The sequence below is a fragment of the Rattus norvegicus genome, chromosome 3 (genome assembly GCF_021556685.1).
Source record: "Rattus norvegicus strain SHRSP/BbbUtx chromosome 3, alternate assembly SHRSP_T2T, whole genome shotgun sequence".
Lineage (NCBI taxonomy): Eukaryota > Metazoa > Chordata > Mammalia > Rodentia > Muridae > Rattus > Rattus norvegicus.
This window is the reverse complement of record NC_141536.1, coordinates 98,750,989-98,764,624: the sequence shown is the minus strand read 5'-3', so window position 1 is coordinate 98,764,624 and position 13,636 is coordinate 98,750,989. Positions and strand designations below refer to the sequence as shown.

Sequence of the window (13,636 nt, the reverse complement as noted above, 5' to 3'; positions counted from 1 at the left end):
TTCAGTGACAAAGTTGGTAGCTTAAAATTTGGCACTGTGGGGATTTTCACAGGATTGAAATTGGCAAATTTCTGCAAAGCAAGACTATACCTAGGGGAGTGAGCAATTTGAGCTTTTAGCCCAGTATAACAAAATGCCATGAAACAGGTAGCTCACAGCGCATCTGTTTTCACAGTTCTGAAGCTGTCAAGTCCCAGAGCAGGGTGTGGGCAAATTACCTGTCTAGTGAGGCTCCTTGTGTTTGTTCCCCAAACTTTTTGTTGTATTCTCACATGGTGGAGGACCGTGACTTGATTATAGTTGGTCTTCCTCCCTCTCTCTAAAACTCTGGGGGTTTGGAGTTTTTTTTAAAGACTAATTTATTATCATATTTATATGAGTACAATGTATCTGTCTTCAGACACAGCAGAAGAAGACATCAGATCCCATTACAGATGGTTGTGAGCCACCATGTGGTTGCTGGGAATTGAACTCAGGACCTCTGGAAGAGCAGTCAGTGCTCTTAACCGCTGAGCCACCTCTCCAGTCCTAAAATTCTGGTTTTACACTTTGGGTTGTTGTTGTTGTTGTTGTTGTTGTTGTTGTTGTTGTTGTTGTTATAGTTTACATTTTTCACTAATAAGAGCTGATGTCAGTAAGTTACAAACAAGCAAATATTTTTGTTTCCTACCGCCAGTTAACAAAAACACATAATGTAGCATCTTCTTTAAGTAAGACTTGATTTTTGCATTTCAACAGGCATGCCATATAACACAAGCAAAATGGCCTTTTGCTACTTTATTCTCTCTTTCACCCTACTGCACAAACACAGTATGTGTTTTTGTTAACTGGAGGTAGGAAACAAAAATATCTGCTTATTTCAACCCCTTAACACCATGTAGAAGAGAAGAAGAAAAAAAAGAGAGAAGAAAGGAAAGAGATCTCTGAATAAAGTCATTGGTGGGAAATGGGACAGCGTTATCATTAGACTACTTCCTATTGACTAGGAGTATCAAGTTCCTTGGGGCAAGTTTGAGCTTCACGGTCAGGATTTTTTTTAAAGACAGACAGAAAGATATTTTCTTAGACAGAATGGGCATTTTAAGAACACACTGACAGTCTGTTGGCCTTCGTACTGGAGGCTTTCCATGAAGATCTCTGGCCTGGCCAGGTACGAGGGTTCAGGCGAAAAGGAAGAGAACTCGAGCAGGGAGGGGCGAGCTGCCTCTGCTGCCTCCGCCCTCTGCTGCCTCCGCTGCCTTTAATCCTTCTGGAGAGGATCCTTATATACAGTTTTGGGGTGGGTCAGGGTCTGACCGGAGGTGCTGCCTATTAGCTTGGCCAGAGAGCTTGGGAATACCTTATCTACACGTGGGAGGCGTGGTCAAGCCTTTAGGTGACTGATGGCCACAGCCTCTCTACAGGGGGATGGGGGGGCTGTAGCTACTTGAGACGGGCCTGGTCTCCTAGGAGTTAAGGTAAAAGCCTACCTCCCTCCTGAAGGTCACCAGAATTTCAAACTCATCTCAACCAGGAACCAGGATACCTTTCACAGTCTGCGGCCCCACAACAGTCTATCCCTGTTCTCTGGGTGACCAACATCAAAATGGTTGGTACAGTACCTTTTACAAAATTCTGTGTTCGGTGACAAAGATGATAGCTTAAAATTTGGCACTGTGGGGGTTTTTTCCAGGATTGAAATGCAAAGTTTTACATGATTGAAACAATCAACAATCAACCCACCCCTCCAGCCCTAGTGTTTATATCCCCAGAATTCAAAAGGTCGTGCCTTGTCACAGCTTGAGGCAAACCGTAGTCAGCTGTCGTGAACAGTCAGAAACAGCCAATAGTCCACATCTGGGATTAAATGAAAACATATTCTTATAACATTTCTGGTTTTCTTTTTCTTTAAAGAAACCAAAATTCCAAAATTGTCACTACAGAGTCCTAACAAAAACCATTATTAGAGGAATATAATAATCACATTTTACATAAACAAATGCTTCAGTAAGAAATGGAAAATTCATTGCCTTTACTTCTTTTTAAGTTTATATAAAATGCCTTTATAATGTTCACAGCTTTTAATCATAGCTTTTAATCAAGTGGAATTTCCTCAAGGAAATTAACAAAAATGTATATAAAGGTTTATCTCAAAGTAGTCATTGTGACCTTACATTGTAAAATTCAATACAATCTAACTATGCTTCCCCTTTTATTGAAAATAGGTTTTTATTATATAATATATCCTGATTATAGATTCACACTCCCCCTCCCCAATCCAGATACATCCCTTTTCTTTCTCTCATTAAAAAACAGATATCTAAGGAAGAATAACAAAATAAAATAGAACAAAGACTAACACATTGGAATAGGACAAAACAAACAAGCAGAAGAAAAAGAATTCAAGAAAAGGCACAAGAGACAGATGCAGAGACCCACTCATTTGCATACTCAGGAATACCCACTGGAATCTGTAATATACATATAATATGTATGTATGATTTGTACATATTACACACACACACAGAGAGAGAGAGAGAGAGAGAGAGAGAGAGAGAGGGAGAGAGAGAGAGAGAGAGAGAACCTGTAGGGTACGAAAAGAGAAAAATTAAAAATAAATAAAAATTTTGAGAGATAAATTTAAAAAATAAAAGTCCTGACATGACACTATGAACCTCCACAGGTGCCACTGAATTCACTTCCTGTTGGCCATCTACGGAAGGGGAGGATTGGAGAGTGCAGGGGAAGGGCATGTAGTCTATACTGAAGAGTAGTTTGTTTCCTCAGTGAGACTTCCTTGGAGAAACTAAATTTTCATTTGCAGGTGGCTATCAATGGAGACGGCTTCTGGGTTAGAAACGGGGACATGTGTCCACCTGTTTCAGCTCTAGGACTCCATCCGCTGCATACCCAGAAGGCCCTGTGCATGATGCCTCAGTCTCTTGAGAGTTCGCATGTCCTCAGTCCTGATGACTTAGAAATCTTTGTTCACTTGGTGTCTGCAACCCACTTGGTTCTTACACTCATTTCACACTTTCTCTGTAAAATTCCCTGAGCCTTGAGGTAAGAGATTTGGGGGAAAACAACCCATTTAGGGCTGAGTATTTTGATGTCTCTGAATACTGTCTGGCTGTTGGTCTCAAATGGAGTATAGATTTATGCAGAGAATTCTCAAAAGAGAAAATCCAAATAGCTGAGAAACAGTTAAAGAAATGTTCAACATCCTTAGCCATCAGAAGAATGCAAATCGAAAATGACATTTCAACTGTCACCTGTCAGAATGACTAAGGTCAATAAAACAAATGACAGCTCATGTTGCAATGATGTGGAGTAAGGGGAATATACATCTATTGCTGGTAGGAGTGCAAACTTGTAAAGCCACTATGGAAATCAGTGTAGGGGTTCATCAGGAAGATAGGAATCAATCTACCCAAAGATCCAGCACCACTCTTGGGCATATACCAAAGTGATGCTTCGTGCTACCACAGAGACACTTGCTCAAGTTCATTGCTGCCCTATTCATAATAGCCAGAAACTGGAAACAAACTCAAATGAGTGTATAAAGCAAATGTGTTTACATTTATGCAATTGAATATTATTTAGCTATTAAAAATGAAAATTTGAAATTTACAGGGAAATTAATGGAACTGAAAAAAGTTATTCTGAGTGAGTAATGCAGACCCAAAAAGACATTACATATAGAGTAAGGGACTGGAGGGACAGATAGAGCTCCTTAGGAAAAGGAAATAAAATAGGTAGCTATGAGGTGTGGTGGGGTGCTGGAAAAGGAGGATCAAGTGGGGAGGGAGGGTGAGAGGAGGACTAAGAAGGGAATGTGGAGACAGTTAAATTAAAGGGCATTGAAATGGTAGTGGGGAAACCTAATACAATAGAAACTTCCTTAAATTTATAATACATGAAGCCGATCTAAATGAAATTGCCAAATAATGAGAGACAGGACCCAAACTGGATATTTCTTTTCATCAAATGAAACTTCCAGTACCTGGGATGGGTTACATCTCATTGAACTGTTGGACAAAGTGGTCCAATGGGAACCCCTAAACAACCCAGGCCATTGCCAAGTCTATTGTCTGCTTTCCACAAATCGGTGTCAAAGCCCCACAACCCAGGGAACACGAGGAAGCCAGTGCCTACACGGAGCCTTCACCCCTACGTGCTAGTGTATCTGGTATAGGAAGGTACTCTGCACACAGCCAGAGGAGAAATGCAAACACCAACTAAGCAACAACCTTTGATCAAAACCCAGTGCACTAGCAGACCCATAACCAAAACTGCTTGGATGACCAAGAACCTGAGATCAGATAGCCCAGGGACCTAGGATAAAACCAAACACTACGTCCATGAAAAAAAAAAAAAGCTATCGTAAGCATATGAGAACATCAAAAACATACTCATAAGAGACAGAGAGTAGTGAGACATTCCCTTTTAAAAATATTTAGGAAAGATGTCAACTCGTAACGGTAGTTCAACCTGGCTGAAGAATGAACACTGAGAATGATCACATTGGACATGGAGACTTTAAGTTCATCTTGTGGTATGTGCAACTGAACTTATCTTTAGATTGAATGTTGGTAGTCACCATCAATTAGATGATGGAATCAAGTGTTGAGAAATGAAGGACGTCAATTGTAATGATGTGCATTGAACCAAACAAAAAAAAGAGTGGAAATCAGTGAAGAAACAAAAAGCTATTGTTCTACTAAAAGAACACAGCAATAAAATGACTCCTGCTGACGTACTGCTGTGCCATAGATCAATGCTTTGCTCAGCATCATCAGAGATGCTTTCTCCTCACATCCTTTACTTGAAAGAAAGCTGTGTAAATAGTTACCTTCACGTTCATATGCACAGCTCAGCAGCGCTTCTTTATTGGAAAGACCAGCATTCCCACATCACAGAGGCTTGCCACACGTTCCAAAGCAACCTAGTCTTCATAATGAGTTTCACAACAGCCCGAACCAAATGAAAAGAAGCAATCTGAGGAGGAGTACTCATGCTCTCTGCTTCCTGATTGTGGTGACAACGGGACCAGACACCTCCTGCTTCTTTGTGCCCGACACGATAGGTTGTGCTCCCTGAAACACTAACTCAGAATAAACCATCCCTTCCTTTTATCAGGTATTTCACTGCAGCAATGAGACAAGTGACTAAGACAGTGTCTCGGTAATTTGTCCAATCTGGCCTCGAACTTACAATTCTCCAACAGCAGACTCCCAAAGTAGCTGGAATTAATCCTAACCACCAGACTGAGCCCTCATAGGGTTCGGGTGCACAGAGAAAGTGTCATCAATGAAGAAAAGACCACACCAGAATTTTCTGCAATGCAAGAAACTACAAAGGTGGATTTTTTATTATTGTTTGTACTTTTTTAAAAAAAAGTGTATATGAATACACTGTAGCTGTCTTCAGACACACCTGAAGAGGGCATCGGATCCCATTACAGATGGTTGTGAGCCACCATTGTTAGGATTTCCAATTTTGGCCGGTGCCCAGACAGAACACACCCAGACAACAAGGTTCCACGTGGAGAGGTTTAATGAGAGAGGAAGAGGAGAGGAGAGGAAAGGCAGCCGGCCATGGGCACATGGGAAGGGGGAAGGGGGCAAGAACAGAGAAGAACAAAGAGTAAGAGGGGGTAAGAGGGGAGTAAGAGAGGGTAAGAGGAAGAGGAGGGGCAAGCAGCCCCTTATATAGTCAGGCACAGCTGGCTGTTGCTAGGCAACTGTGGGGCAGAGCATACCTGGCTGTTGCCAGGTAGTTGTGAGGGTAGAGCTTAGACGGAATACCAACAACCGTGTGGTTCCTGGAAATTGAACTCAGGACCTCTGAAAGGGTAGTCAGTGCTCTCCACTGCTATCTCTCCAGGCCCAGTAATCCTATCTTTCATATATGCCATTGTGTTAGTTTAAAAGTCAATTTTTCCTTAGCAAACTGATCAGATACCAAAAGAAAGCGTCAATCACACAGGAAGACCCTCAAGAAAATGAGCTGAACTTGTTGTATATTTTAATACGTTCGGCCTATGTTATTTATTTTTCATTTTTTATTTTTGTTTCATATATTTTTGAGAATTTCACACATACATACAATTTACCTCCTCCAAACTTATGACCTCTTTTCATCCTTTTCTTAAGAGCCCAGGGGCTGCAATTCCTGCCGCCCACATATTCATGGAGCCATCCACTGGAGCAGAGTTGACCAACCAGTAGCCATACCCTTAAAGAAACCTGACTCCCCTGGAAGCCGTCAACTGTTGACAGCTCCTCAGTCAGGAGTAGGAGCTCGTGAGCCCCCTCCCATGTCCAGGCTGGACAGCTGACTGGCCTGAAGTTGCACAGGTCCTCTGCAGGCAGCCACACCTCTGTGAGCTCATGAGCACACAGTCTTGCACGTTCAGGAGACACTGCTTTGCTCACCCTTCAGCCTCCACCACACCCCACCCTGGCTCCTTCCACCCTCCCAGTTTAACTTCTATAATCCATTCATTATGTAGTCATTTTCAAAATGTGGGCTAGCAACATAGTGTCACTTGTTGAAATGCAAATGCCTAAGCCTGTTGTAGCCAGAATTCTTAGGATGAGGCCCAATGATCTATTTGAGTACATTTGCTGGTGACTTCGATGAATATTCAAGTTGGACAATCACTATGATAAGGAAACATTTGGGCTTTCACATAAATTTCACAAGAGAACCTTATAATTCCTAGTCCACGACAGCTTCTCACTACTTGGAAAACAAAATATTGTGATGATATTTCTTTATATCTATCTATCTATCTATCTATCTATCTATCTATCTATCTATCTATCATCTATCTATCTTTGTTAATTAAAATGGGTCTCAGTATGTAGAGTTGGCCAGCCAAGAGCCTCACTAATATAGACCAGGCTGGCTCTGAACTCACAGATATCCACCTGCCTCTGCATCCCAAGTGCTGGGATTGAAGTTGGGCACTACCGCATCCTGACTGCGATAGTTCTAAAACAAATCATTGACCCCCTGCAAATATAAATCTCATAAAACAAATACATCTGCCTGATTTTTCTGTAAACAGGCAGACTTTTAAAATGGTTTAGCTGCCTTTTTATACTTGATGTGTAAAACGGAGAGTGGAAAACATTGGTAGGATTTCTCAGAATGAAATCTGATCCTTTTCCTTCTTCTTTTGAACCAGCATCTCAGTAATTTGCCTTTTACTGCTCTGGAGTCCAGGCAGGTCTTGAATTGTCCATCCTTCTATCTCAGCCTCCAGAATCCCTGGGCTCTTAGGCCTGCATCACCAGGTCTGGCTTTCCACTTGTGTATTTTAAACATCTGCATCTACTACTGAGAGGTACACACCAGACACAGAGCGAGGGATTTTGGCAGGATCTATTCTGTAAGCCCCAAGTTCCTGCCCATTTTATGCTAGAGGTAAATGAACAAGCAACGCCTATGAGGCACTGATGGAATGTCAAAGAGCTTCAAGGGCTGGGGGTTAGAGAACTCAAAACTGATGAACCATTTCTAAAGTATACACTGCAAATTTCTACTGCCCTCCCCACTCTAAGATGCTGACCTGGTTTTCTGTAACAGACATTATCAGAAGACAATTTCCATCGCGGCCATTACTAAACACGGCAGCTGGGATCCGTACCCCTACACTCCACTTTCCCTTGGGATACTATTGTTGGACCTCTGATCCAGTCCAAGCAGTTACTTCTATTGCCACATTAGGCCCCATGCCAGCTCACTTATCTGGAGACCAGAAACTCTATCACACTCTCCCGTATATCAGCTTTACCTTCTAATTTACCATTCACATTAGCATGAAAATGTGGTTTATTTCCACTTTTCTTTAAAAATAAGAAAAGGCCACGATAGACAGATGGCTCAGCACTTAAAAAGCACTGAATGCTCTTCATGAAGGCCAGGATTCGGTTCCTAGAGTTCACACGGTGGCTCACAACTGTCTGTAACTCCATTCCGAGGAGATTTGACTCCCTCTTCTAGCCTCCAAAGAGCATTTCATGCTTGCATAACCATGGTCCACAGACATCCGTGCAGAAACGACCACGCTTCTCTTCATCCCTCCTTCCCATGCGCCACACAGCTTTCCAACCACCATAGCCCCAAACAATTTACCCAGATGCATTCTGATCTCCCTGGAACTAAACCCAGGTTCAAGCATCAGTCCTAATCTTCCTACATTAATCAGCCTTGCTTGAAGTAGTATGTTGCTTTGCTGTCTCCTCGAGACATTCTCCTCCTGAGGCTTACAGAAAAATATGTCTTCATTAGGAGTGCAAATATGAATATAGAATCTTTGCTTTTACTGCTTTTGGAAAGTTTGCTAACTTTCGACTTTTCCCATAAATCTGCTTGCAGCAGTCTTTCCAAGGCTTTTTATGATGTGGCACATAGAAAAATGATAATTTTCCAAAAGTCTAAGAATACTACGTAAGACAGAAGGAAAAGGAGCCCCAACCTCACACCAGAACTGGGAGACAAGCCACACACACACACACACACACACACACACACACACACACACAGTGGCTCCCTGTTTAGTCTTCAAATGTAAACTGTCTCATCGGCTCTCCTGTCCTCAGTGACAGTGCAGCTATTTAATATCTTGGGAATAGCTCTTTCTGTCCCTGAAGGCTCCACTTTATTCCTGGGTACTCTATAAAGTAATATTAAGCCTCTCGATTCATGTGTTGGCACATCTCTTTTATGCTCCACTTAGCACACTGGTAAACACCATTTTTAAAGCCAGTCAGTTAAATTCCTGCTCCTGGCATCAATGCTTCAGAGGCAATGAGAAGTCATCTCTTAGACGAAATGAACTTTGGACAGCATTTCTTCTCTATCAGTCAAAAGGAGTTAAATATGTGCTACTTAAAAAGAGCCACCTAAGGGCTCTAAGAATCAAGCAAGCAGGGGCTGGAGAGATGGCTCAGTGGTTAAGAGCACTGACAGCTCTTCCCGAGGTCCTGAGTTCAAATCCCAGCAACCACATGGTGGCTCACAACCATCTGAAATGAGATCTGATGCCCTCTTCTGGTGTGTCTGAAGACACACTACAGTGTACTCATAATATATTAATAAATAAATAAAATATTTAGGGATTGGGGATTTAGCTCAGCGGTAGAGCGCTTGCCTAGCAAGCGCAAGGCCCTGGGTTTGGTCCTCAGCTCCGAAAAAAAAAAAAAAAAAAGAGCCACCTAAAACTTTGTTTCTTTGCACATTCCTTCCAGGGGAGTTCTGGAGTTCTGCTTGACATTTAACCCACTGTGAGCCTTCCTGTTTTAAGCCCACTGCTTCTGGTTGCTATCTCTCATGTTCATGCCCCGTTGTCCCACATTTGAGTCTGCCACACCCACACTCACCTCTACCCCTCCCCCAACCCCACTTTTACCCCACCCCCTCATTTTCCTATCCGGCACTCTCATCCTTTTAAGCAATTCTATTTTTTCCTTTCATTCTCCTTTACCTTCTCGACCCCTTTTTAAAACAGTGCCACAAGAGGGCAGCAGTTTCACACATATGAAAGAGACATGCATTAGTTGTTAAAAAGCAAAAGGATTATACACTAAAAAAAAGTAAAAGGAGACACAATGCTGGGTCGGTAGGAAGGAGGTGGGACTAGGAGGGGTTGAGGGAGGTGAATATGATCAGACCCATCATATGAAATTCTCAAAGAACTAATACAGTTTTAAAAGAGTAGCCCTGATTTTTTTTTTTTTTAAGTTACTGCTGATGGTCTAGTGATTTCTATGGAAGAAGGATGGTTTCAATGGGAAAAGTGAGGAATGAGAGCAAGGGGGTAGGAAGATAAACAAAATTCATGTGTTACATGTGTGAAAATGTCAGAATTTTTTATTGAAAAAACATGCAATTGAATTTTTTTTTCTTTTTTTCGGAGCTGGGGACCGAACCCAGGGCCTTGCGCTTGCTAGGCAAGCACTCTACTGTTGAACTAAATCCCCAACCCCACAATTGAATTTTTATACTCAAGTACCAATACTTGTTCATTAGGCAGAAGAATTTTGCAATGATAAAATTATATACATGTATTGCTATACTGTTATCCAATGCATTGATGTGTGCATATATATTTTTAGAGTGCTATCCAAATTTATTCTGCCTTCTACCTTATACTTAACTATTTCAACACTATCAATAGTTTTGATAATAAATTAAGTAATTTTCTAAGTGGGAGAAAAAGACTTAACAAGTCGGCATTTTGCTCTGCATACATTTCATAATTCTGTTAGCAATGATGAGCCCTGAATGGAAAAGAAAACCATGCAGAAGTGTGTGGGATGAGTGGAACTGACCCATTTATGTTTCTTCCAGATATTGGCCAAGAAGAGGGGAGGCCAAACATAGAGCAGCTCCAAACCTTGGTCTAAATCTGAATGTAATTTCCTGAGCCAGGATGGAAGGGGAGTCTTACAATGAAAGCACTGTCAACGGCACCCCGGTAAATCACCAGGCTTTGGAACGCCATGGACTGTGGGAAGTCATTACTATTGCAGTTGTGACTGCGGTGGTCAGCCTGATGACCATTGTCGGCAATGTCTTGGTCATGATCTCCTTCAAAGTCAACAGTCAGCTCAAGACAGTTAACAACTACTACCTGCTCAGCTTGGCCTGTGCAGACCTCATCATTGGCATCTTCTCCATGAACCTCTACACGACCTACATCCTCATGGGACGCTGGGTTCTCGGGAGTCTGGCTTGTGACCTTTGGCTGGCACTCGACTATGTAGCCAGCAATGCTTCTGTCATGAACCTTCTGGTGATTAGTTTTGATCGTTACTTTTCCATCACAAGACCACTGACGTACCGGGCCAAGCGTACCCCAAAGAGGGCTGGCATCATGATTGGCTTAGCATGGCTGGTCTCCTTCATCCTCTGGGCGCCAGCCATCCTCTGCTGGCAGTACTTGGTCGGGAAGCGGACAGTACCACCTGATGAGTGCCAGATCCAGTTCCTCTCTGAACCCACCATCACTTTTGGGACTGCCATTGCTGCCTTCTACATCCCTGTCTCCGTCATGACCATACTCTACTGCCGGATCTACCGGGAGACAGAGAAGCGAACCAAGGACCTGGCTGACCTCCAAGGTTCTGATTCTGTGGCAGAAGCCAAGAAGAGAGAGCCAGCTCAAAGGACCCTGCTCAGATCTTTCTTTAGCTGCCCTAGACCCAGCCTGGCCCAGAGAGAAAGGAATCAGGCCTCCTGGTCATCCTCCCGTAGAAGCACCTCAACAACAGGAAAGACAACCCAGGCCACTGACCTAAGTGCTGACTGGGAAAAGGCTGAGCAGGTTACTACCTGTAGCAGCTACCCCTCTTCAGAGGATGAAGCCAAGCCCACCACTGACCCTGTCTTTCAAATGGTCTACAAGAGTGAGGCCAAGGAAAGCCCGGGGAAGGAATCCAATACCCAAGAGACCAAGGAAACAGTTGTGAACACCCGGACTGAAAACAGTGACTATGACACTCCCAAATACTTTCTGTCTCCAGCTGCTGCTCACAGACTCAAGAGTCAGAAGTGTGTTGCCTATAAGTTCCGATTGGTGGTAAAAGCCGATGGGACCCAGGAGACTAACAATGGCTGTCGAAAGGTGAAAATCATGCCCTGTTCCTTCCCAGTGTCCAAAGACCCTTCAACAAAAGGTCCGGATCCCAACCTCAGTCATCAAATGACCAAACGAAAGAGAATGGTTCTGGTCAAAGAGAGGAAAGCGGCTCAGACCTTGAGTGCCATTCTCCTGGCCTTCATCATCACATGGACCCCTTATAACATCATGGTCCTGGTTTCCACCTTCTGTGACAAGTGTGTCCCCGTCACCCTGTGGCACTTGGGTTACTGGCTGTGCTATGTCAACAGCACCATCAACCCCATCTGCTATGCTCTCTGCAACAGAACTTTCAGGAAAACCTTTAAGCTGCTTCTTCTCTGCCGGTGGAAAAAGAAAAAAGTAGAAGAGAAATTGTATTGGCAAGGAAACAGCAAGCTACCCTGAAACCTTAGCACCTCCCCTGGAAAGAATAATGATCACCGTCTGGTTTGCTTGTTTAAAGAACGTCATCTGCTGTTCTGAGTCCTTGAAGGCTTGTCAAGGTGCAAAATCTTCTGTCAAATGAAGAGTCGTCACACATGCACCTGCCATGTGCGGTGAGTCTTGACCGTTCCCAAGGCCACCTAAGGCCACTAGAGTTTGCCAGTGGATCAGAGAGATGGACTCAGGGCCCTTCTCTGGAAGGACACTTGAGTCACCATGAACAGTGACATCAGGAACTGATCTGTGAAGAACAGTGGAGCCCAGATGGAAATTTTCCCCTGCGGCATTCTGTCACAGGGTGTTGTGCAATGTGTATGTGTCTATATGGAATTGTCTTATATCAGTGAGAATCAGGAGAGTGTAAGCCAGTCTCACCTCCGGATACAAGTGTTGATCAGCTGGCTTCTAAGAATATCACTGTTTGTAACTTAATCAGCATTTATTATGCAGCTATCATGTGTGCTCTGTACTGTGGCGCGTTTTCCTGTTCATACACAGAATGATGCTCTTTCTCTTCCTTTCATTACTATGACAACTCCTGTACCCACTGAAACCATGGTGATTCCCCAAACAATCAGTACCTTGAGTCAGGAAGGATGCTGACATTGGCTCACTTGTACACTTGGTCTCCCAGAGGAGCCTTTATTCTGCTACTAATGATGATGGAGTTTCAATTCACAGTTATTTTCATGCTTACCAATGGGGTAAATATTTCACTAGACAAATATTGTATATCTTTTTGGTGTCCATTTGGAGTCACTTATTAAGTATATAGTATTCTCGGGAGAAACTGGTTATATTATAGCAGTTCTGCCCAGTTAAGAATCCTTTCCAGGACAGTGAATGCTGGTTCATTTATGCTGTTCTCGGGAGGGGGGGGGTTGCTTCCTAATCTCTTTCCAAGACAAGCCAAACATAAAATATGGAAAACAAATAGAATTTTTTCCATGCTTTTAAATTTCTTTAAGAGTCTTTGAAGTCTCCAACCCCCTCATCCAGACTCCTAACTCACACTCAGCCATGCACAGATCACTATTCTGTGTGGGAAGAGTGTGCTACTTTGGCAAACAGGAGGGGGGTGCTTCCTCCTCCTCCTCCTCCTCCTCCTCCTCTTCTTCCTCCTCCATAGATCTTTCATGTTTGAAAAAATAACTTCTTTGCTCAGACCTATCCAAATTTACCCAAAAGTGAGAAGCTCAGGAAAGTACACTCGAAGGTTCAGCGCAGCTGGTTATAGCCTTTAAACACGAAAGCTTCGACCGGAGGTGGGGGCAGTGGTACAATTCTTGTCTCGCATGCATAAAGCACTGGATTTGACCCCCAGCACCAAAGCAAACATGTCCCAAATGCAAGTTTCAGCTTTAAAAACAAAGTGTAAGTTATAGTGATATAAAAACAAAATTACCAACATACATTTGTACACTGGAATTATTTAAAAACCCAGTTTAACTGAACTACGTATTTTTTTATACAAACCAACTGGAAGTGAAGTGGTGCTCAGTGGAGAGTGCTTGCCTAGCATGCTCAAAGCCCCGCACATTTGAGTTCCAGAGACAGAGAGAGGGAGGGAGTGAATTA

The 13,636-nt window shown here is 43.0% G+C and overlaps 1 protein-coding gene across 1 annotated transcript in view; it reads left to right on the top strand.

Moving 5' to 3' along the window:
- Chrm5 (cholinergic receptor, muscarinic 5) overlaps window positions 1-12,183 on the top strand; it is a 52,341-nt gene extending 40,158 nt beyond the window's left edge. The window contains exon 2 of the mRNA NM_017362.5: window positions 10,342-12,183. Within this exon, the coding sequence (NP_059058.1) occupies window positions 10,424-12,019 (1,596 nt within the window). The 5' untranslated portion in view covers window positions 10,342-10,423 and the 3' untranslated portion in view covers window positions 12,020-12,183. The remainder of the gene's footprint in view (window positions 1-10,341) is intronic.
- The last annotated feature ends 1,453 nt before the right edge of the window (window positions 12,184-13,636 follow it).